The 24,967-nt window shown below is 40.9% G+C and overlaps 2 protein-coding genes across 6 annotated transcripts in view; one reads left to right on the forward strand and one right to left on the reverse strand.

The window, feature by feature from the left end:
- NUP88 (nucleoporin 88) overlaps nt 1-6,854 on the forward strand; it is a 29,800-nt gene extending 22,946 nt beyond the window's left edge. For all 4 annotated transcript variants that reach the window (XM_036836950.1, XM_036836954.1, XM_036836952.1 and 1 more), the window contains 9 exons: nt 621-711; nt 2,980-3,081; nt 4,544-4,702; nt 4,986-5,111; nt 5,216-5,281; nt 5,418-5,498; nt 5,759-5,885; nt 6,045-6,163; nt 6,597-6,854. In XM_036836950.1, the coding sequence (XP_036692845.1) occupies nt 621-711; nt 2,980-3,081; nt 4,544-4,702; nt 4,986-5,111; nt 5,216-5,281; nt 5,418-5,498; nt 5,759-5,885; nt 6,045-6,163; nt 6,597-6,660 (935 nt within the window). In that variant the 3' untranslated portion in view covers nt 6,661-6,854. The remainder of the gene's footprint in view (nt 1-620; nt 712-2,979; nt 3,082-4,543; nt 4,703-4,985; nt 5,112-5,215; nt 5,282-5,417; nt 5,499-5,758; nt 5,886-6,044; nt 6,164-6,596) is intronic.
- A 238-nt stretch (nt 6,855-7,092) lies between these two features.
- Nucleotides 7,093-24,967, reverse strand: part of RABEP1 (rabaptin, RAB GTPase binding effector protein 1) — a 104,303-nt gene continuing 86,428 nt past the window's right edge. Inside the window, exons 12-18 of one of the 2 annotated variants that reach the window (XM_036836948.1) lie at nt 23,212-23,310; nt 19,698-19,838; nt 14,662-14,851; nt 13,976-14,031; nt 11,682-11,780; nt 10,597-10,713; nt 7,093-9,821 (exon numbers count right to left, since the gene is read on the reverse strand). In XM_036836948.1, the coding sequence (XP_036692843.1) occupies nt 9,720-9,821; nt 10,597-10,713; nt 11,682-11,780; nt 13,976-14,031; nt 14,662-14,851; nt 19,698-19,838; nt 23,212-23,310 (804 nt within the window). In that variant the 3' untranslated portion in view covers nt 7,093-9,719. The remainder of the gene's footprint in view (nt 9,822-10,596; nt 10,714-11,681; nt 11,781-13,975; nt 14,032-14,661; nt 14,852-19,697; nt 19,839-23,211; nt 23,311-24,967) is intronic. The other variant, XM_036836949.1, reaches the window with a different exon arrangement.

The raw sequence follows: 24,967 nt of genomic DNA on the forward strand, positions 1-24,967 counted from the left end.
TGGATGAACCTTGAAAACATGATGCTAAGTGAAAGAAGCCAGTCACAGATAACTACACATGCTGTGTGATTCCATTTATATAAAGTATCCAGAACAGGCAAGTCCACAGAGACAGAAAGTAGACTATTGGTTGTTGCATAGGTCTGGGGCAATTGGCAGAAACTAGGAAGCGATTGCCAATGGGTATCATGGGGGTTTCTTTTTGGGTAACGAAAATATTCTAAATTTTTTGTGGTGATGGTTGTACAATTCTCTTAATATACTAAAAACCCGTTGAATGGTACAGTTTAAATGGTTGAGTTGTGTGGTATTGTGAATTACGTTTCAAAAAGCTGTTATAAAAATAAAATTGGTGTGGGTGAGGAAGAGAATGGAAGGGAATGATTTCTGGGATTGTTCTCCTGAATGAAACATTTCTGCATTTCTGACCAAGGAAAATCCACTTTCCTTCTTGAGACAGAAATCTAGACCCCTGTGGTAAGGAGATTTCTATGTCAGAGAGGCATAGCCTCTAAGAAGCAGTGGTCTGAGACAAGAACTTAACTGCATTTAACTAATATCGTCAGCATTTTAATTTGGAGACTTTTATTATTTAATTTATATATTGTGTTCTTTTGTAGACGAAGAAGATAAGGACAGTTTACAGGAACTAGCTACAGAACAGAAATGCTTTGTAGAACACATTCTTTGTACGAAGCCATTGCCATGCAGGTATGGACTTTCTCTCCCTTCTAAACACAGATAACAATTGTTGTTTCAGTAATTCAGGTATATATGTATATTACACTCCCATGCAGACATGATACTTCACCCCAAGGGTGTCTGTGCATCAGAAGCTCTCTGCCCACAGCCATTCCACATTTTGTGTCCTCTGTCTGGGAGGTATATCCCCAGTCATAACCCCAGTCAGTCTTCACTTGCTGATTCTTTTCTGGTCTTAATGTCAGTTCATAAGAGGGTTCCCTTGATTTCCCAGAACCCCTTTGGGTTCTCCTATTATTCTTTTTCTTTGTAGCACATACTTAAATTGATATTTTTGTTTGTTTAATGTCTGTCACCACTACTAGAATATAAATGTTTCACGAAGGCAGAGACCACGTCTGTCTGTTTCATACTTTATACCGTCGTCTCATGTCTGTACACTCAGTGTCTGACAGGGTGCCTAGTAGATACTCAGTAAATATTTGATGAATAGAATAAAGGGAAATATCTAGAGTGACTCCCAGGTTTCTACCCGGAATAACGGTAGATGCGGTACCCTTCAGAAAAATTGGACATAGGAGAAAGTGGATGTGGGAAGACTCAAGATGGGTTAATGGGGGCACTTGGAGTCTTCTGTTCCAAAGGACATCCAAGTGGAGGAGCCCAGTAGGCAGTTGGACACGTAGGTCCGGAGCTGGGGGTGGTCTGGGCTAGGACAGTATGGATGTGGGAATTGTCAGCATTGGAGCCAGGACTCTGGTGAAGGTTCCCCAGGAAAGGGCCTCGAGTGAGTAGAGGACACCTGAGTGGAGAGTCTTGAGCAACACTTTCTTACAGGCAGTGAGTGGAGGATGAGGAGCCCAGCCCAGGAAGGAAACTTGAGTAAAAGGCGGCCAGAGAGACTGAAGGAGAACCCGGGGGAAGGGTGCCAGGGAGGAGGAGGTTTCAAAGAGGAGGCAGGGGAGCAGCATCAAATAAGTACGGCCGAGCGGTGAAGACCGGTGAGGTGTCCAGATCTGGCAACGTGGGCGTTCATCGAGAACCACGCAGAAACGCTTTTGTGGGAGGGAGCGGATAGCACAGGTGAAAAGTGAATGGGGAAAATAATAAAATCTCATTTATAATATATACGTATATATAATATATACATTTCAAAAACAGGTAAAACTGTATTGCTTAGGAATGAATACATACATAGATAGGAAAGCTATAGAGCAAAACGAGAACATGAGTATCATACAAATCAAGTGGAAGGTTGTGATCAGGAGGTTCACACGGGAGGTCTCAGGCCCCTGTAGTGTTGTAATTCTTGGCCTGGACAGTGGTCACAGAGTGTATATATGCACTCTTCTGTATGTAGATTTCACACTAGAAATGCAGAAGAAAAACTTTTTCTGACCTCCCAGACTCCCCCTCACCACATTCCCCTCCCCTGCAAAAAAAGGCCAATGAGAGATGTGGAAGGAGAAATACTACTGCAGGCTACTGCGAAAGACTGCTGGCTCTAAAGGGAAAGGAAGAGGGAGTAGGTTAAGGAGAGCTTGAAACTACAGTGGAGAGTGTTTTGAATGGAAGCGATGTCAGCTTGTTTATAAGCTGAGGGTAAACGGACAGTAGGGAGATTCTGTGGTTGCAGAGCTGACGGAGCAAATCTCAGAAGAGGCGAGAGGAGACGGCGTCAACAGTCTGGGCAGAAGTGAGCCGTGGGGGGGTTGAGCGCATTGGCAGGAAAGACAGTTCCTGTCTGAGGCCCCGTTTTCACTTTCTTCAGTGAAGTAGAACCAAGACAGAGGGAGCCGCGTGCTGTGCACAGTACATTAAGTCCTGTGACATAGATGCTGGCCTGCATTGAATTTTTAAGGTGAGAAAGACACTATTCAGTCAACAGTTTCTGAGCACCTAATCTGGGTTGGGTGCTCGGCTAGGCATGCAGAGGTAGCTGGAGCTTACGTGCGAGTTGGGAGAAAGACACATAAAGAACTGGCTTCATCGTATCGTGGTAACTGCCGAGATTACAGTGAGCACCATGAGGCTGTGGGTTCCTGAGTGACCTGTAAGCGACGTCTGGCTGCTGAGTGACAGCTTGATTCAAACCGATCAGAGCTGTAAGTAATACAGGTTTCCAAGTCACCACCCCTGAGGTTACTGCACTGATACCATGTCCCACCCAACTGTCAGCCCAGCCCTGAGAGGGCCACAAACCTCAGCCATAGCGTTGCCTTTGGATCCACTGCTTTTGCCGTCTTGTAGTTTAACTCTGGCTGTGTGTTCTTTCAGGCAGCCGGCTCCGATTCGAGGGTTCTGGATTGTCCCTGACATCCTGGGGCCTACGATGATCTGCATCACCAGTAACTACGAATGCGTCGTAAGGCCTTTACTGTACGTCCCACTTTGTATTCCCACACAGCTCTCGTTAATTCTGCAAAATCTAAGCTGGGAAGATGTCCTTAGTAACCGGACTGAAGATACATGGTTTATGCTTTGGCTTCTGACTTGAGGGTTGGAGGGGTGGTTATTTCTGTTGCTCCTGCCATCTCTGTAAGGATTTATTTTAGGCATAATTTCTGGCATCTCCTTTAGCTAGCGGAGAGTTAAGAGCTTTACCCAAGTGTGGAAAGAATACTAAAATACTGAACTCCATCATTAATACGAGTTAGATTTAATGATTTTTTTAACCACGCCACGTGGCATGCGGGATCTTAACTCCCAGACCAGGGATCGAACCCTCGCCCCCTGCAGTGGAAGCGCAGAGTCTTAACCACTGGACTGCCAGGGAGGTCCCTGATTTAATGATTTTAAACTTTATGTGCCAGGCTCAGAAGTAAGCCTCCGGCAATCAGAACAACCCTGCGCTAAGGACAGCACCGTTATCCTCATCTTGTAGAGGAGGGATCAGGGACAGAGAGGTTATGTACATGCCAGAGTCACAGGGAGCACGTAGAACTGGGCTGCAAAGACCGGGCTTTCTGACTTCAAAGTCCAGTTTCTCCATCTCTGCCAGCCTCATAGGGACATCACAGAATATGTAGACTCTGGAAGAAAGGTGGTATATAGCTGAACTCATAACCCTTGTTCCCCTTAAGGAACCCATATTAAGCTATAAGTACCGTTTTCAACAGCTCTGGAAGGTCATTCTGAGTTTTGTAAATGCAGGAATAGGAGTCTCTAACAAGCCACTGGAGTACTGGAACACTAGACCCCTTTCCCCCCAGTGTCTTGGTGTCATTTGAAAGCATGTGCTTCTAGGTATTGACATAGTTCAAAACACTGGCATTAATTTACTCTCCTTAGAAGAATTTCCATACTCTTTGAGAAGTGACATCATTTGGAAAAGAAAATAATTCACTATCAATTTTGTGATATTTACACTACGAGACTAAAAACTAGCAAGACTGAACAAAAGTAATAAAATCACTACAAAAAACTGCCTTTTTGCCTGTTGCCTCAGCATGTTTTTAAAATCCTACCCTACCTTTAGTAAAGTAAGACCTAGTCATACTAGGATACTTCAGAATAAAAACATGAATCCCAAAGGGGAAAAAAACTCCTGAATATTAGTTACCTAGATACCTTCAAATCATGTTTCTGCCAACTCTCTGAAATACAAGTTGTCTATGAAGTAATGTTATTAACAAACTCCCAGATGTGAATTATTGCAAAGTAAGTCATTGGCCATGCTGTTAAAGTTTGCAATCTTTCAAGCTTTCTGAAATTGCCATTGAGAGTATTTGTAACACTTTATAGTTTCTTATATCCTCAGAATTCTGGATGAATGTGATTTAGGTTTTCCTATACTTACAGCAAGTCACTCCATGGTAAATTTTATTTTTTTATTTTGCAGAAGCACAGTCCATCCAGCGTCTCCTCCCCTGCTTTGTACCCGAGACGATGTTGAAGTGGCACAGTCTCCCCTCCGTATTCTGGCTGAAACCCCGGATTCCTTTGAAAAACATATTAGAAGCATTCTGCAACGTAGTGTTGCAAATCCAGCATTTTTGAAGTATGTAATTCAGGGCGTATCCGTTTTAAAAACTGGCTCCCTTCTCTGTTTTGTAATTACTCTTCAGCCTGTCCTCAGCTATTTCTTTTCATATACTTTTTACTATGTTGGAGTTGGAAGAAACACAGGGCATATTTAATCAGCTAGTGAGAACAGAGAGAGAATACATAGATATGGAGGCATCTGAGAAAGATAAACAGGAAGTGTAAAAAGGCGTGAGTCTGTCTTCAGTTGTTTTACTCAGCTAAGCAAAGTAATGACAGAAATTTTTTTTTTTTTTAAGATCATCTGAAAAAGATACGGCTCCTCCTCCCGAAGAATGCCTTCAGCTCATCAGCAGAGCCACCCAGGTGTTCAGAGAACAGTACATTCTTAAACAGGACCTGGCAAAGGAGGAGATTCAGCGGAGGTAGGATGGCCTCTGTTCACATACCAGTCGGTCCCTGGCTGGTGGCTGACACTGTATAATGGCCTAGACCTGGCTTTTGATTAAATTTCTTTTTGTTCTTGAAGGGTCAAATTGTTATGTGACCAAAAAAAGAAACAACTAGAAGATCTCAATTATTGTCGAGAGGAGAGGTAAGTGCCAAGACAAGGGAGAAAAAAAATAGTTCAGCTAGACTGGAACCGTGTCTCACCCTAAGATACTGAACCACATTAGTTGGCTTCACCATCAAGGTGCACCCCTAAAGACTCTTGCTTTTTATGCCATTAGGAAAAGTCTGCGGGAAATGGCCGAGCGCTTAGCTGACAAATATGAGGAAGCCAAGGAAAAACAAGAAGATATCATGACCAGGTCAGTGGGCTGTGTAATTGTATAACATTCAGTTCCCTACTCAGGTCAGGTACTACTAGTGTTATTAAGTTCTCGGGTGCTAGATACTCCCTCTGAGGTGTATTCTACGGAAGACAGTGCAGCGATGCTTTCCCCAAACCCGTCCTGTGGAGGCCTCCTTCACAGACACCAGATTCCTAAATTAGGAGCTTTAGTTAGGATTGTGTTCCTCCTAAGGAACCGAGATCTTAAGCTGAGATGTTTGCTTACCTCTTCTACAGGATGAAAAAAGTACTTCACAGTTTTCACTCTCAGCTCCCAGTTCTCTCTGACAGTGAGAGAGACATGAAGAAAGAATTACAGCTGATACCTGATCAACTTCGACATTTGGGCAACGCCATCAAACAGGTAGGAATGGGTACAAGGTGGCTACCTTTAGTACTTCTTAAAGTGTTCCTTCTACAGAAAATAATTTTATAAAATGTAAAAAGAATAGACTAAAATAGATACTATGAAAATGTACAGCAAACCATAGCTAAAGTGTCTGTGTTCTGTTTGATACTTAAGGTTACTATGAAAAAAGACTATCAACAACGAAAGATGGAAAAGGTACTAAGTCCTCAAAAGCCCACCATTACTCTCAGCGCCTACCAGCGAAAATGCATTCAGTCCATCCTGAAGGAGGAGTAAGTACCAATCAGCTATCAGTGCGAGGTAGTTTTTTCTTTGCAAAATGCCAAAATCAACCTTTCTTTGCCCAGATAAGACCACTTGACATTTGCGGGTCAAGTAATTACCAGGACTTGACGGTGATAGATATGGACTTAATAGATGAGTATAGTGAGAGGGTCAAAAAGGATGTCTTTCTTTATAATTTTGTTGTGTGGTCAAGGTATTCCCCAGTGAATATGTTCAAAAATATTTCCAGCAGTTCCACTACTATATTTGCTGCCGCTAGCCTTAAATGAATTACCATTACTATCCATCTGAAACCTTTAGCCGTTAATTCTAGCAGAGCACTTCTAAGATACTTCAGTATTACTAAGTTCTTACGAATCAATATTAATGGTTTATTCATTTGTTGTATTACCCAAAGTGAGTAACTTTATGATTTTACAGGGGTGAGCACATCAGAGAAATGGTGAAGCAAATTAACGATATCCGAAATCATGTAAACTTCTGACACCACCAGGAACAGATTCACACCTGAAATTAACACAAGTGAAGGCTTAAACTCATTGTAAAACGAACAGGTAGCGTTATCTAATTTATAAAGAGGCATTTTAAAGGATGAACTTTGGTGTGGTTGTTCATCACTTTTTATACTTTACTTGTTTTATAATTAATTATTGAATAAATGCTTTTATTTAAAAATTGGATTGTGGTTTATATACAAGCTCAAGTATATGATTGTATTCAGCAAGGGCCTAGGATTTAAAAGAAAAAAAAAAGTGCCCAAGACTTTCAGCTGCACACTGCCAGACCTCCATGAACCCTACTGAGTTTTCTTGATATTTGAACAAGAATAAAAGCTGCATTTTAACGTAGCAGCACCAGAAATATGACTCTGAAGAGGGACAGAACCCTAGAACTCAAAGGAAAAGGCCACACAGTATACTAGACAGCAGCTTTTTTAATTTGAACACTTTCCTTAAGGACACACCTTCAGTACAGTTAACAAATGGTTATACCTGAAACCTGCTCAGAGCAGAACTCGGTATCCACAATTGCAAGGCCACTGCTGGCTCACTTCCTCGACAGGCAGTATTTCCTTTCAGAGCTGAGTTCGGCTGTGCTCTGTGTCCCAATACATGTCACTGAGTGGGTATGAGGTGCACATGTAGGATCTCAAATGGAGAAACAAATAGCTTGGTATACAGTATATGATTTTGTCTTTTAGCATTAGGTAATATTTTTATACCTGCCAATGAGTTCTGAAAGGTAATACTGTACCTGCCTAGAAATGGCTGAGTGACTGCCAATTAAAAGCCACATACATGGTAAGGTGGTAGGTTACAGGTAAGAGGTAAATCAGGTTAGACATGCGTGAGAACACGTGTACACAGACTGAATACAAGTGCAGGAACACTCATGAAACCCAGCTGACCTTTTCTTTTGTCTTGAAGGGCTAAACACTACCTTCTAAATCAGTTTCCCATTTATAAAGAAAACCCAGTTTAAAGAAGTGTTTGTTTCATACCAGAAGTAGAGATTGTTAACAAAACCTAGTCTCAGTTTGGGTTTTTCTAGCATATTTTTCTCAAAAAAGTGGGTTCCAACAATTTGCATCTGCCACTGTAGAGAGTGCTAACAGTTTCCTAATCATGAATTTTATGGGCCCAGGACCGTCTTACGGAGAAAAACATCAGCATCAGCAAGGTACCCAGTCTCAGCCAAGCAGTTCCCTGGGAGTTGTAGTTCAGTTCGTTCCAGAAGGTTATGAATTATCCATCTTGATTTATGGTGCCAATTTTAATAATCTGAAACAAATTAGCTTGGAGTTTAGCCAAGGGACTAGTCTGACACTTATGTAATTTAAAGTGATTGTATTTTTGGAATTAATAAAATTCCCTGTAACTCAATCAGGATACATGTTTCCTTTAAAGGAAACAGAGTAGTACTTTATAAAAAGGGACTTTAAACCAACTAAAATAATGTTTCATGCATGCAAACCTATAGCACTATTTCCATAATTAGTGTTTACTTTCAAAATTCATAATCATGAATGTAAGACTACAGCAATAGCCCAAGGAATGAGGTATGTAGGCCTTACCTTGTCCTGTCCTATGGAAGACAGAAATAAAGATCTTTAGGGCTAGTCCATTATGACTTCATTTATAACAAACACAATTCAAGTTGTAGCTTTATGTGAGCCAAACAATCTACTCAATCCACTTAATTTCCATATGGTTCCTTCAAGTACTCTGCCATTACACAACACCAATCACAAAAATTTGAAAACAACAGTTTTACTTTGGAACCATCTGTATGATGAATCGCACAGTGTAGTCTTCCACTGGCTAACAGTACTGCAGGTAAACAGTGAATATAAATCCATCCTTGTGCTTTCTGCAACACTTCATAAGGCTAAGGCAAAGACAACCTGTTCATTGAAGCTTTATCCACACAGGAAAGGAATCTAACCTCATAGAAATGACAAAGCAGATTTCCAAACTGATCAACTAACTGGGTTTTCCCCAACTTCACCACAAGCATTATCACGCTCCAGGTCTAAAATATAAAAGAAAAGTACAAAATAGGCATCTGCCAAACCTAGTTATCACCATTTTTGTATTTGACACTTTTGAAACAAGTAGGTACTCAGGCCCACTGACTCGAGTTGAAAATAAAATAAGCAGCAGACTTATAAATTTATACTAGCTGTTGTCAGACATAGCTTGTTTTATTAATATTTTTTTCCACTGATCCAATAACTAAACTAAAACAGTTTTCAAAAGAGTAGATGGTGCCAGTTCAGCTTGACCCTGGTACCTGTGAGTCCACGAAACTTACCCAGGTAGCAGGAAAAGTGCTTCCAAACAGTTTCTTGTGCTTTTCCTTTAACCTCAACTTCCAATACATATAGCCCCAGCCAAGTTTGCAAATCCTCATAATTAGTTCGGTTCCAATTCAATTGAATTGGTTGTCTGCCACCGTCTTATGGTTCTCAGGCAAGTTTCAGTAGCATTTAAGGTCCTCCAATGCAAGATAAAATGGTTAAAAAAAAAATACACTGAGCTAGGAAATACAGTCACTAGCCAGTGGGCTGCTCTCAAACTTCATATTTTAATATAAAATATTCATACGGCATACTCCACCTCTGTCTGCTAGCTGAATACTGTTACTGATGAACTCTAGACAACAGAAACAAATTCTCTCTTCCAACAGCTATGAACAGGAAATGCCATTTCAAACACTACTGGGACGGTGCTGTAGGGCAGGGAAATGTTGACTAAAGCAGGCAAGGAAACAGCACTTCCTCCATCACCAAATCTGATCCCACACTCACTGGAATCAGGTCTGGAGTCTGGTTCCCAGTTGAAAGGTCTTTTCTGCTGCAAACTACCCTGGCTGTTTGCTGCTCCCGCGCTGCACAGTCTGCCCACTAGAATTAAGCATTTCTCCAGTCTTCCTTTTTCTGTGTGTGACTTCTTCTTCAGTTAAGAGTTAAATAATAATTAATGTTGCTCTAAAGATGAGTTAAAAACCCAAAGTGCAGGCTAGAGTCCTGCCATGAGGGTGTCATGTCTCAGGGAGCTGGTTAATGTCTGTCAGTTTGGTATCGTTCAGAATTGCCCGGATTCTCTCCAAGGAGTCTGCTTGCCGGATCCGCTCTAATTGCACCTAGAGAAATAATGCAGCGAGGTAAGTGCAGACGGCTCCTGCCTAGACCTCTGGTTCACTCTGGCTGGTTTAGCTGAGATGGAGATTAACTCACCAGAGACTAGTCACTTCAAAGGAAAGAGGCAGCAAGAACAATTAAATTCAAAAAACAATTCTCAGAAGCTGCTGTGTAACAACCCAGTATAAGGTGCTGGGACTATGGAGATGAATGAGACCTGATCCTTGACCTCTGAGAACCCACAGTTCAGTTGGGGGAAAAGAACAAGCTTATATGGAGTTTTAGCACAATATACTAAATGTCACTATACCAGCCTGCGGACCTAGAGAGGGTTCCACAGGGAGGACAAAGCTAAGCAGGGCCCTGGAAGAAAGGAGCAAGGGGGCCATGCTTCCAGAGGGAACACATGCTGTGGGCAAGGAACCACAAGTAGTTTTTAAAAATTAGAACATAGAATATAAAATGTAAGGCAGAGAGATGGACAAAACGCAGGGATAGGCCTGGCTGGGAAGAGTCTTACATGCTATGCTAAGGACTTTATATTTTACCCTTAAGGGCCAGCAAGGAAGAGGAAAAGGGAAAGAAAGGGGGACAAGTCTGAGGTATAAACCAGGTTTCCAGCTTAAATGACCAGGAGCTGGGGCAGGGGCAGCCATAATTTCTAACCCTCTAGCTACTGTCAGTGGGCCAGTCAGGGATTAGCAAAGTCTCCTGGGTAACAAGAACCCCAAAAGTGCCTCCTCAGTGTTCTGTCTAGGGGTTCCCCAAATGCCTCACCTGAAGGGTCTGAGAAAGCTTTACAAAGTCTCTCTGGACTTGTTCACTGACATCTAGTTCTGTCTGCAACCTCTGAGCTTTGTTCTTCTCTTCAAACATTAGTTGTTCAACAGTAACCTAAAAAAATACAAGTTTTGAATGAGGATTAATGCTGGAGAGCCACAGGTCAAATCACTCAGGAAGTCTAGGCACTTGTCATTTCCTACTACTAGAGAGGAAAGGTGGGTGCCCATCACATTCCTGTATCCTGTGAGTCTCCCTTTGTCTCTGTCTTTACAGGGCAAGGGTGCACATTGCCTAAGCTACTTTGCTCTAGGTCCTAAAATGAACTGAGTATGAGAGCCAAATTAAAAATGAATGAAAGTGCTGCGCTCCACCCCTCACCCCCAGCAGCCTGGTGACAATGATTAATCATCAAAAAGCAGCTGCCGTAAGATCAGTAGCTGTCATAGCAACAGGACAGGATCTTTAGGGATTTCCTCTGACAACCACAGCAGTCAAGCATCTGCCAGGAAAATTCTCAATGAATATGCCTTAGGCAGCCCCAGCTATCCCCAGTCTTCCTTACAGGGAAACTCTTCAGCAGGACTCCCTGTGTGGGAGCCTTTCTAAAAACAGGACTATTAACACATACACAACATTTTTACACTTAAAGGTTAGATCACAGCCCACCAAAACCAAACTTCCCCCACAGTTAGCCCCATGCACTTTTATTCTAACAGGACTAATCAGAATTTAGGCAGCAAATATGGTTCAGTGCAATATTTCATAAATCAGTCAAATGGAATGACACTTCCAAAGCAGTGCTTCTGGCTATGGCAGTGCCAAGTTTGGTTCGTGGCCTTTAGCTCAATGCCTAAAAAGCCAGTTAAGCCTGTGACACAGACCTCCAGAGCTGGCAGTGTGCACATCTGACCCAACTCTGAAGAGATAAAGTCATTCCATTTTCTTTCTGCGAGTGGAGAGTCTTGCCAACTTTCAGAAGGTGGCACTATTCAAAGCAGCAGGGTTTTTTTTTTTAAACAGTGAAGATGTGATTCTACATTCTTCACACTTTTTTATGAAACTACCAACAAAAATGTCACCTTAGCAGCAGTTTCTTTCTTTAACTGTTCTTCCAAAGTGATCTTCATCTCCTGAAGGCTCTCAAGCTGTTGAGACTTCTCTCTTAATGTGGACTCCAACTGTGAAATTAAAAAGGGAAAAGCTGAAACACACAGAAACTCCCTACAGGTCACAGCACACCTGCCTGGAGGGGCCTGCAGCCTGGAGAAACGCACCCAAGCTCGCATCCTCCTAGGCCCTGGATACTGGCTATGCTTGGAATGCTCTTCTTACCCTTTGACATCTGTGGATCTTCTATTGATTCTTCAAGACCTATTCTTTCTCTTAGTAAACGTTTATTAGGCACCTCCTATGTTCTAAGGCCTGAGGATGGAAAAATCAGGAGAGACAGACATGTAAGTTAACTATATGCCATGTGAACATGGATGAAGCAGCACTTAATTCTGCCAGAAAAGTTGGGAAGGGCTTCCTTGAAGAGATGACATCTGACCCTTAAAGGGTGGTAAGGGGGAGAAGGTGGAGAGAGATACTCCAAAAAGAGGAAGTTGACGTATAAAAAAATGAGTTAAAGAACTGAGGTGAGCTCTTGCTACATTACAGCACAGAGTGCTGGGGCCCTGGAGGCGAAGGCCGGAAAGGCAGTGGTGAGGCATGAGATCCCAGCTGGGCTAAGGAATATAGATAAAGGGAACTACAGAAGGGTTTTAAACCAGACTGGCTCACAGTCAAGTTTATAATCACCTTGGTTTCACTATGAAAATGAAATCTGAAGAGGATAAATTTTGGAGGCCGGGAAAGAAGTCAGGCTGTTACAATGAGCCAGGTGAGCACTGAAGTTGACCCAAACAGTGGCAGAGGGAGTGGGAAAGATGGGACACGTTGGAACACTGGCGACTTTTGCCAGTGTAACCTGATAGCACAGTGGGAGCCAAAGCCAGATTGTAGTGGGCTGAGGAGTGACTGGGAGGTCGGGCAGTGGAGATGACTCTTTCAAGAACTCTGGGTATAGAAGGAAGAAGAAGGACTGGTAGCTGGAGAAAGAAGTACAATCCAAAGAGAAACTTTTCCCCTCTTACCGGGAGACCTCTGAGATTGGTTATGCATAATGGAAAAGACAAAGAGGTAGAAGTTCAAGGCCCATACTGGAAGGGGAAGATGGAGAGGATGCTAGGAAAAGATGTGAGGGACTCATTCAAAGCACGTATGCAGTGACAGAAGACTAGTCAGAAACAGGTCATCCTTTCCTCTGAAGAAGCAAGAAAGAGAAGGCTGGGAAGAAAAATAAGAGAACATGTAACTGAGGAGCCAAGAAGCTGAAGGTAGGTCCTGCTTATGACAGGAGTACAAGGCCATCACGTGCCATCATGAGGAGGTGAGGTGAGTGGTGACTGAAACATCCACCGTGAGGAATGGAAAGGAGCAACTAAAAGCAAATGAAAGGCTACGGAGCAGCACCTGGCAGCAGGAGCACGCAGTGTTACTCATTCCAGTGGAACCAGCAGCTGGGGGCAGAGGCACAGAAGGTGGACACCAGGATTAATCCAGGGTTAGGCGGTATCAAGTGAGGGTAGCACAAGAACAAGCAATCAGGGGGCTTGCAGGCGTTAGTGGGAGACTAGTTGAAGAGGCAAGCCATGTCAGATGCAGCTTAGAAGAAAGCAAAGCCATGAAGAAGTTGCTAAAACCAACAGAAAAGGAAAAATTTAAGGAACTGAAGGTCTGAATGAGGTACTCAGACAGATGAACCTATGGGATTAAGGGCTGGAAAGATGGTAGACAGGGGTCAGGGGCATGAGCCTGGAGTGAGATGTCAGAAGTGGGGCAAGGTGCAGGCAGGAGTGTGGCAAGGCAGGGCAGCACAGAAGCAAAGGTCACTGAGTCAATGAATAACGAGGCCAGTAAGCTGAATGGGGTCATCTACCAAAAGATGTTCATGGTGTCTAAGAGAAGGAGACTCTAAGCCAGCTAGAAAACATCACCTCCTGTTTGTAAAAGATTTTGTACTTATTTCCACTGTAGCTTTAAGTATCTATCATGTCAAGGCCACACCTTGCCTGTCCTCCCACCACAGTGGAAGCTCCAGGCTAAGTCACATCTTAGTCTTCCCTGTATCTTCTCCAGTCAACACAGAGCAGGCTCTCATTAAATGGTCTCTACCACCATCACGCCCGTATTCCACTGTATTTTTCCCAGGAGTTGCTTGAAGGCAGGGACTATGTCCTAACTATATTTTATTCCTTGAGTCCAGCACAGTAGGATTCAATAAATAAATACTGGCTGCTGACAGAATCAATTTGAAACTCATGAAACTCACCTGTCCTTTTTCTACTTTTATTCTTTCTAATTCAGCTTTTAGGCTAGAAATGGAAGCTAGGAGGAAAAAAGGAGGAGACATGTTAGCATTTATTCATTATTTTGCATTTAAGTCTTTTCTTAAAACACCCCTTTCCCCCATAAGCTCAATCTCATGCAATGAAAGTCAAATGTTGTACTGAACAGTGGGCAGAATGGGGGTGCGGGACCAACACCCCTTTCTCAAAATTATCCCCAACCAATCAGCATCATAATCAAGCTCAGGAAAAGTGAGAGTCCACACGAGAAAACCATGTCATAAACTGTCTCTGCATCAAATACCTACACCTAACTCGGGGGGCTGTGGGGGGAGCTAATCCCAGCAGGGGTCTGTTAACACTTCTGAGTTCTGCAAGGAAATGCCATCCATCTACTCATATTCCCCAGCGTCTGGGTTCAAGTCCTGAATTTCCTATCTATTAGTAATTGCCAGAGAGGCCACCAGAGCTCCTAAAAAGATGAGTTTTTTGGGTTTTTTTTTTTTTTAACTCCTAATCACTGGATATATCAACATCCGGAAAAAGGGACTGAGTCCTTACTTAGTTCTTTCCTATACTTTTTTGTTTTCTACATTCTAAGACTGTTATAACCAGAGAAAAAGTTTTATTTAGTGCCTTCAATTCTAAACTACATCACTTTTATCTTCACCTATTTCTTCCTTGCAGTTTTCTATTTCTAGCTGCAGAGTTTCTTCGAGGTTTTCTTTTAAACATTGTTCTGCTTGAATCTGCTCTTTCAGGAAAAGTATTTCAGCCTTCAGCTTTTCTTCCATGTGATCTGCTGCTGTCCGCACATTAATGATGTTCTCACGGTATTTTAATACCAACTCCCGGAGCGCCTAGATTCAAGAAACAAATGGATATTGGGTTTATAAGGGTGAAAGAAAATAAACAAAAAAAGCTAAAGATTTTTTGCAACCAGAATTTCAGATGTTGTTTTAGACGGTTCAAAATTTAGGACTTTGAACTCCAACCCATTCTTGGCTTCGAGGGGCAGGTGTTATGCCATGTTATTATTCAGTATGTTAAAGAAATAACAACATTACTAACCAAAAAATGTGTATTGTGAACTACATATTTTTCCCTCAAAACTGTTTCATAAATGGAAAAATTAAAATTTGAAGTGACTTACAATGTGGGATTCACTATGAATAGCTTAGACACTTCCACTATTACCTGCTTAAATTTGAAGGGAGTTAGTGAATGAGGACCAAAAAGACTGAAACTCAGAAGCAAGTATGAACTCCAAGAGGACAGAATGTACTTACTTATTCATTTATTCATTCAAACAAACACTTGTTGAACACCTACCACAAAAGCAAAGTACTGTTAGGCCAGAGGCAGGTATGGCAAAGAGAGGCTTTCTAAGGTGATCAGCTGTTTTTCTGTAATAAATTCAGTTTAAATCTTAATTTATTTTTTCCCTAAATTGTAGTTGTCTTCTTTTAAAAATCCTCCTCCACCCCCCCCCCAAAAAATCCTCCCAATTATATCCTAAAGCAACTCTAAAGTAAAAACTGGGATTCTTAGATAACTACCAAATGTATGTATCAATTAAAGAACAGCAGGAAAAAAAAAAAGGCAGTTTTTCTTGAAAAACTGTATCAAGAAAAATTTCGTAAGATTTATTACAGAATCAAGGTTTATAAGCTAGACTGGTTATAACCTTCAAGGATTCTTGGAATTTTTTTTAAATCTAGGTACAAAAAGTCCTTATAGAACATGGAAGAGAAGAACCTTTCCTACCAAGTGAAAAGTTTAACAGAGGTGGGAAGTGGTATGCTGACAGCAAAAATAGACAGGTCCCCAACACTTTCTCCTTGATGAGATCAGTCACCAGTTCAGAAAGGAGAGAGAGCTCTCCAGGGTGTCAGTAACCTGAGCTGAGACCACAAGCTGGGGGAGGGCAGGGAAAGGAGAGGGAGAGCAAGGAGCTAATGGCAGGGTAGGCAACGGAGCCTGTGTAAATGAGCAAATAAAAACAAAAACTAAGAGTCATGTTAAAATCTATATGAGAAAAAAGAACGAGGTCCAAACAGTAGGGGTTGAATCTGCAGGGTAGGATTAGGAAAAACAGTTACTTACAAAACTATAAATCTCTGTAATGTCTGACTTTTAAAAATTTAACAATTATAAATTTCTTCAAAAAAAAAAAAAAACAGAAGGATCTTACAGGAAATATTTTTTCTATTTCATTTTGAGAGTTGCTCTATGAAATCTCATCTTTGCCTATACTGTTTGTAGTGTTTACTTGGGTTTAGCCTAAGATGACATTTTTCATGACGTTGAAAGGTTTTAAAATGTATGAGGGACTTCCCTGGTGGCGCACTGGTTAAGAATCCGCCTGCCAATGCAGGGGACACAGGTTCGAGCCCTGGTCCGGGAAGATCCCACATGCCGCGGAGCAACTAAGCCCGTGAGCCACAACTACTGAGCCTGAGAGCTCTAGAGCCCGCAAGCCACAACTACTGAGCCCACGTGCCACAACTACTGAAGCCCATGTGCCACAACTACTGAAGCCCATGTGCCTAGAGCCCGTGCTCCGCAACAAGAGAAGCCACCACAATAAGAAGACCACGCACCGCAACGAGGAGTAGCCCCCACTCGCCGCAACTAGAGAAAGCCCGCGCACAGCAACAAAGGCCCAACGTGGCCAAAGATAAATAAATTTATAAAACTAAAAAAATAAAACATATGAATATAAAGTCTGGAAAAAGTTAAGGAGATACTTATGAATGTCTCAGGAAACTTCTGGATTTGCAGCCCTGATTCTCCCAACTACAAAAGAATGGAAGTGAGCAAATGCCATAAAAATTATCGGTAGACAGAAGGAGGCTGAGTGTGCTGTGCCCTAAGTGCTATATAGAAAAACAAATATCACAAGGAGCCAGCATGGTGACCCCCTTCAAATATTTAATTTCTGGTGCACTCTCAATCTGGTCCTGCAAGAATAATACAGACCTTCGATTTGGCAAAGGATTCTTAGATATGACACTGAAAGCATGAGCAACAGAAGAAAAAAATAAACTGGACTTTATCAAAATTAAAAACTTTTGTGCTTCGAAGGACACCATCAAGAAAATGAAAAAGACGATCCACAGAATGGGAGAAAATATCTGTAAATCATCTACTTGATAAGGGACTTGTATCTAGAATATATAAAGAACTCTTATAACTCAAAGAAATAAAAAGCAAATAACCCAATTTAAGAGTAAGCAAAGGATCTGAATAGACATTTCTCCAAGGAAGATATAAAAATGGCCAATAAACACATGAAAAGATGCTCAATATCATTAACCATTAGGGAAATGCAAATCAAAACTACCTTAAGATACCATTTCACACCCACCAGGATGGCTATAATCACAATGTGAGATAACGATGAGTGTTAGTGAGGATGTGGAGAGATCCTCAAAGGATAAAACAGGGCTCTCATACGACCCAGCAAGTCCACTCCTAGGTTTCTACCCAAGAGAAATGAAAACGTATGTCCACACCAAAACCTATACACGAATGTTTATAGCAACATTATTCATAGTCCAAAGTGGAAACAACCCAAATATCTATCAACAGACAAATGGATAAACAAAATATCCATATAGTGGAGTATTATTTGGTCATAAAAAGCAATGAAGTACTTATACATGGTATGACATGGATGAACATTGAAAACACTAAGATATGTGAAAGAAGCCAGACACAAAAGACCACAAATTGTATGATTCCATTCATAGGAAAGAAAGACAGGACAACCTATACACAGAAAGATTAGTAGTTGCTTAAGCCTTGGGGAGGAAGGGCTGAATAAAAGGTAAGGGGTTTCTCCTTGAGGTGATGAAAATACTGTGGTGAGGGCTACACATCTGAGAATATATTAAAAACCATTGAATTGTACACTTTAAATGGCTGAATTATTTGGTATGTGAATTATATCCCAATAAAGCCTGTATGTATGTATGTATTTGTTTGCTTGCCACGTCATGCGGCTTGCAGGGGTCTTAGTTCCCTGACCAGGGATTGAACCTGAGCCCTCAGCAGTGAAAGTACAGAGTCCTAACCACTGGACTGCCAGGGAATCCTTTTTTTTTTTCTTCATCTTTATTGGAGTATAATTGCTTTACAATGTTGTGTTAGTTTCTGCTGTACAACAAAGTGAATCAGCTCTATGTATATACATATATTCCCGTATCCCCACCTTCCTGAGCCTCCCTCCCACCCTCCCTATCCCACCCCTCTAGGTCGTCACAAAGCATGGAGCTGATCTCCTTATGCTTGCCACTAGCCATCCATTTCACATTTGGTAGTGTATGTATATCAGTGCTAATCTCTCACTTCGTCCCAGCTTCCCCTTCCCACCGTGTCCTCAAGTCTGTTCTCTACGTCTGTGTCGTTATTCCTGCCCTGCCACTAGGTTCATCAGTACCATTTTTTTGGATTCCATATATATGCGTTAGCATACAGTATTTGTTTTTCTCTTTCTGACTTACTTCACTCAAATTGAAGTATAGCTGATTTACAATACTGTGTTAATATATGCTGTACAGCAAAGTGACTCAGTTATACATACATAAACATACATTCTTTTCCATTATGGTTAATCTCAAGATACTGAATATAGTTCCCTGTGCTATACAGTAGATCCTTATTGTTTATCCATTCTATATGTAATAGTTTGCATCTACTAACCCCAAACTCCCAGTCCATCCCTCTGCCACCCTCCCTCCCCCTTGGCAACCACAATTCTGTTCCCTATGTCTGTGAGTCTGTTTCATAAATTTGTGTCATATTTAGATTCCATATATAAGTGATATCATATGGAATTTCTCTTTCTGACTTAACTTCACTGAGTATGATAATCTCTAGTTGCATCCATGTTGCTGCAAATGGCATTATTTTGTTCTTTTTTATGGCTGAGTAGTATTCCATTGTATATTATGTACCACATCTTCTTTATCCATTCATCTTTTTTTTTTTGGCTGCGTTGGGTCTTCGTTGCTGCACATGGGCTTTCTCTAGTTGTGGTGAGCAGGGGCTACTCCTCGTTACAGTGCATGGTCTTCTCACTGGGGTGGCTTCTCTTGTGGAGCACAGGCTTTAGGCACGCGGGCTTCAGTAGTTGCAGCACACAGGCTCAGTAGTTGTGGCACGTGGGTCCTAGAGCGTGCGGGCTTCAGTAGTTGTGGCACGCAGGCTCTAGAGCACAGGCTCAGTAGTTGTGGCACATGTGCTTAGGTGGTCCACGGCATGCAGGTTTTCCCAGACCAGGGATTGAACCCACATTCCCTGCATTGGCAGGTGGATTCTTAACCACTGCACCACCAGAGAAGCCCCCAATCATCTGCTGAAGGACATGTGGGTTGTTTCCATGTCTTGGCTATTGTGAATAGTGCTGCTATGAACATAGGGGTGCATGTATCTTTTTGAATTATAGTTTTGTCTGGATATATGCCCAGGAGCGGGACTGCTGGATCATAAGGCAACTCTATTTTTAGTTTTCTGAGGAACCTCCATATTGTTTTCCATAGTGGCTGCACCAACTTACATTCCCAACAACAGTGTAGGAGGGTTCCCTTTTCTCCACACCCTCTCCTGCATTTGTTATTTGTAGACTTTTTAAAAAAGAATTTGTAGCCATTTCAGAAAATGTACTTGTTTACATTTTTGATCTTATAGAAAATAAGTTACCTCTATAGTGTCTGGGAGAATGAAGTCTTCTGCTTGTTGTAATGACACATGCAAGCTATGCTTTCCCTGAAGACTGTCATTATCTTTCTGTAACCTCACCAGCTCTTCTGAAACCTGTTCCCGTGACTGCATCAGCACTGCCTAAAATAGAAACAGACACTAATCACGGCCAGAAAGGTAAATCCTATCTGCTGATAACTGCACCAGAGAAAAACAAAGGCCAAATGAAATAAGGGCTGAGGATGGATGGTACATGATAAAGCTCTGTAAGACTTAAAAAAAGCAGCTCAGAGATTTATTGATTTACAGCCCTTACATATATTCAAGGGGACAGGAAATGAAGCAAGTATCTGAGCTTATTCTCCACTGTTTCTACCAACAGCTTAAAAGTAATGAATTTCTTCCCCCATATCCCTAGGACCAGCATCTCTAGCTCAATGGAAGAGGTGGACGTAATCAAGACTTATATCAAAAAAAGTGTGTACTCCAAGACAACTCCTATTTCCTCACAGCGTGCGTTCCACAGGAGGCAGGGATAAACAAAAAGCAGTATCTTCACCTTTCATTAAATATACATACGTTCAAGCTCAGGATCACTGGGAATGGCCCAAGGACCCCAAATATTAGACGCCATCAAGAGGCTTTATGCTTAGGAAATGCAGGACATTTGAGCAGCTCATTCTTAAAATGGAACACGTTCCTACTTCTTCCACTTGCTGATGTATACAACAATTTTAGGTATTTCATATGAATTTATATCAATATAAAAGTTAGTCCAGCTAATTTGAGTATAAGATAAAATTCTGCAAAAGTATTTCTGCTAATTTTTACTACTAACCATTGAACATATACATAAGTGTAGATTACTCCACATCCAACATTTGTTCAGCAGCTACTACTCTACACTAGGTGATTTGCTGCCCATGGAGAATACAGGGATAAAAGATAGACTTTGCCCTAGAGAAGCACATGGTACAGTGGAGGGAAAGATAAGTAAACCAAAAATTACCCAACCATACTATGAGTGCTGTAACAGACAATGGGTACAGCAGTGATAAAAGGACAAAAGGTACCTAATTAGTGGAGAGGGTTCAAGAACATTTCCCACAAAAGGTGACTGCTGCATCCTGAAGGACAAATAGACTGCTGGTAGGCAGGCAAGGTCATGCATAAGTTTTGGTTAATTCTGCTGGCTCTTATTTATTTCAGACCAGAATCAATTGTTGCTTTATGCTCACTTTCAACCCATTTACAACAAAATAATAGCATCCCACTACGTTTTGGATATAAAAGAAGGGAAAGAAGAATATGTTTATATTTGTTTATTTTTGTTGTTTGTATCAAATTGATAACACAACCACAGAGAGAAAAATCATTTCAAGTAATTTTTGAACACAGCACCCAGACTGTAAACCTTTACCTGGCATAACATTCTAAGGGTAAAAAGAACTACAGGTGTCTCTTGGTATCCGCAGAGGACTGGGTTCCAAGACACGCTCCCATACCAAAAACTGAGATGCTCAAGTCACTTCCAGTCAGCCCTCTGTATCCACAGATGTGGAAACCGTGGATATGGAGGGCCAACAAAGAAATGCTTAACTTCACTTAGTAAGTCTGCTGTTGGTAGTCATTCTAAAACGACTGTGATCACCTTAACCAAGTGATCAAACTTAACATCACCAACAATGGAACTACCCATCATAACATGCCTCTTGTTATGAACTTTCCATTGCATCATTTCATCCATGTAGTATTCTTCCCAAAATGTCTAACTTGAACCATGTGGAAATAATCAGACAAATGCATTCTACAAGGCAAATGGTCTGGACTCTTCAAAAATGTTAATGTCATAAAAGCCAAAAACAAAAAGTGGGTGGCTGTTCTAGATTAAAGGAGACTAAAGTGACATGACAACAAAATACAATATGTGATCCTTGACTAGTTCCTTGATCAAAAAGTAAAACCACCACTAAAAAACAATCAAGGACTTTTAGGGACAATGGTTACATTTTAAGCATATAATAACAGTATTGTGATTATGCAGAAAAACTTCTTTGTTCTTAGGAGATACATACTGAAATATTTAGGAGTGTCATGATGTCTACAACTTATTTGCAAATGGTTCAGAAAAAGAAACAAATACATATGTAATATAATATACATATATATGAAAGAGAGAGACTGAGAAACAATTGCAAGCAGTAAAAATGTGGCAAAATATTAACTGGTAAACCTAAGTGAAGATTTTATGAATGTTCACTCCATAAACAACTCTAAGTTTGAAATTGTTCAAAATAAATAGTTCAGGGGAAATATTAAGATCCCAACCACTACCATAGCTACTCTTCTTTGAAGGGGCATAAGAAATTGAGTTTATCTTTCTCAGTGTAATAACATTTAAAGGTAATTTCAAGAAAATGGTAAGATGTTAAAGTTCACAAGACCTCAACCTTAATTTCAACAATTCTTCACTGTCACCTGCAATATATTCATTTTAAGTGGAATCAACTTGAAAAATGTTTGCAAAAGCAGATGAGTTTTAAAAGATGAGAAGGAAAAGATGAGAGGGGACAGGGGAGTGTAAGGAGGCTAAACACTATGAAACTTTGTCAGCATTTAACAGTGTCCTTGAGATCAACAATGATTATTTCATATTCTCTAATTAATGAAAAGATATGAAACTCTCTGGTCATTGATTAGAGTGAGATGTTTCTCAACAGACCAGGGCTAGTATTTAGGGATCAGCTCAAAGGCCATTCAGATACTGACCCAATGCCAATCAAAAACAAACCATTACCATACAACTTGGAGTTTGTTTGTTTTTCTGTCAACCCTGGAAGAGCTGGACAAGAGGCAACTCTGTAGGATCACCCCAGCAGGACCAACTCTGCTATAGTTTACGAAGGGCCATCAGATGCAGGGTTCCAACTGTGAGAAAAAGGAAGAGCAAGGCAAGTGGAGCCTGACTGGTGAGGAAGAGGCCCAAAGCTGGAGAACAATTCTGCAGACGTTCAAGGCAGCTCTTCTTTAAGAAGCTCTCTGTTCCTATTCCTCTCAAAATTGACAGCCTTCTGGAAGTTTTCCAGCGCCACAGCAGTTATGGTGCATGTTTTATCATAAATCCTATGAAATTACTGAGGTTGTTTTAAATAAATTAGCTGTCCAGGAAAAGTACAGTGACTGCTCAAAAGCTGTACCTCCTAGGGCTTTGAGAGATTTCAACTTTTAGCTTGTATTTAGAACTAAAAATTAAATGCTGGTCCACAGTTTATTTTGTTTAGGTTTCTCAAATCGAAGAAAAATAAATTAAGTTAAAGGTGATCATTTTTTTGGTCAAGAGGTAGGTTTAGAAAAAGAATAATGTCTTTACATAATCTTGTCCATTACTAACGTTCTATAGGCTCTGGAGAACATAATGGTAACCACTTTGGCCAGGAAGATAAAGTCACATCAAAGATTATTTCAAGATAGAATATATTTAACATAGTTAATGTTTACTTAAATGTTAACTTACCATCTGTTCCTGAACATCCCTCTTTGCCTGGGAAAACCCCTGTTGTAACTCTTCAAGTAAGATCTCAGATGCTTGGGCTCTTAGGACAAGTGCAGAGATCTTGAAAGAAAAAAAAAATTCATACACAGAAAATTTAGTTAGGAATCTGGTTATTCTGAAACTAACTCTTCCATCTCCTGCTTATTTGATGTCCAGAACTGATTTTTTTATTAGTTCATCAAACCCCACTCATCCATCATTCAACAGATATGTGTGCATCTACTGTGTACAAAGCCTCAGCCTTTCAGATGACATAAGGCAGTACCAAAAGTCCCCAGGGGTCATACGCTGCCATACATGAACAACAGCATTATATGGGCCTCTAGACATAGATATTAATCCATGTGACCCAGTTATAAATATTATTCTTAAAGGAGCTTATTAAAAATCAATAAAAATTTTGAAACTCTGTCCACAAAAACAGTTTAAAGGATAAATGAATCTTCTCTGAACTAGCTGCAGTATTCTAAGGTGGTTTACTTAAGAGCAAAAGACACATGATAAACTCCCTTGAATTAGTTTTAGTGTTCCTGATGAGGGGTTTATGTGAAAGTTGATGACTCATACATAAGAGTTATAAAATAAATCAAAATAAATTTGTTTAGACATTTAAAAAATGATTATTGTCAGAATTTTGTTTCCAGTAGTGGCAGAATAGGTAATGTGAACCAACCTTCCTGCTAATTAAGAAAACCAGACAAAAATATGAAAGACACCTACATGAAGGCATGGGAGAACAAGGCAAAAAAGAATCACAGAGCCAAGGACCAGAATGAAGACACATGGAGAACTGGGTGCAGCATCTGGAACAGCTCTTCTCCAGAAGCACGTGCCAACTCCAAAAGAAACAGATGCAGCACTGAGAAGCTGAGCAGAGCATCTGAAAGCCCCAGCACAGGGTGGCAAAAGTTAAGAGTCCAAGACCCAATACACAAAGGGATCCATGGTAAACACCCTGCACTTTGGATTGGGTCTCCAAAGGGACACACCCTATAGTAAGGGAATAATTTAAAATAATCCAACCTTCAAAACTTCATATAATCTCAATTCCCATAAATGAATAAAGGTGATCCAGGATTGTTAGTACAACTAGCTGCCTGCCTCTCATAAGAAAAATGGCTTTATTTCAACAATTTTCACATATAATGTCTAGTACTCAAGTTAAGAATGCACAAGGAAAGACTATGATAGGGACTTCCCTGGTGGCGCAGTGTTTAAGAATCCGCCTGCCAATGCAGGGGACACAGATTTGAGCCCTGGTCCGGGAAGATCCCACATGCTGCGAAGCAACTAAGCCCGTGTGCCACAATTACTGAGCGTGCGCTCTAGAGCCTGCAAGCCACAACTACTGAAGCCCGTGCTCCGCAACAAGAAGCCACTGCAATGAGAAGCCTGCGCACCACAATGAAGAGTAGCCCCCACCTGCCGCAACTAGAGAAAGCCTGCGCCCAGCAACGAAGACCCAACACAGCCAAAAATTAATTAATAAAAATAAATAAAAGACTATGATAAAAAACAAAACAGATAACAAAAACAGATCTACAATGAATCCAGATATGTTATTAGAAACAGACTTTAAAATAACTGTATTTGATCTGTTCAGAAATTTAGAACCACCAGAGAAATGGAAACGATGAAAAATAACCAAATGGAAATAAACTAAAAAAATCAATTATCCAAATTAAAAATACAATGGATGAGTTTAATAGATTAGACC

The sequence above is a fragment of the Balaenoptera musculus genome, chromosome 20 (genome assembly GCF_009873245.2).
Source record: "Balaenoptera musculus isolate JJ_BM4_2016_0621 chromosome 20, mBalMus1.pri.v3, whole genome shotgun sequence".
NCBI lineage: Eukaryota > Metazoa > Chordata > Mammalia > Artiodactyla > Balaenopteridae > Balaenoptera > Balaenoptera musculus.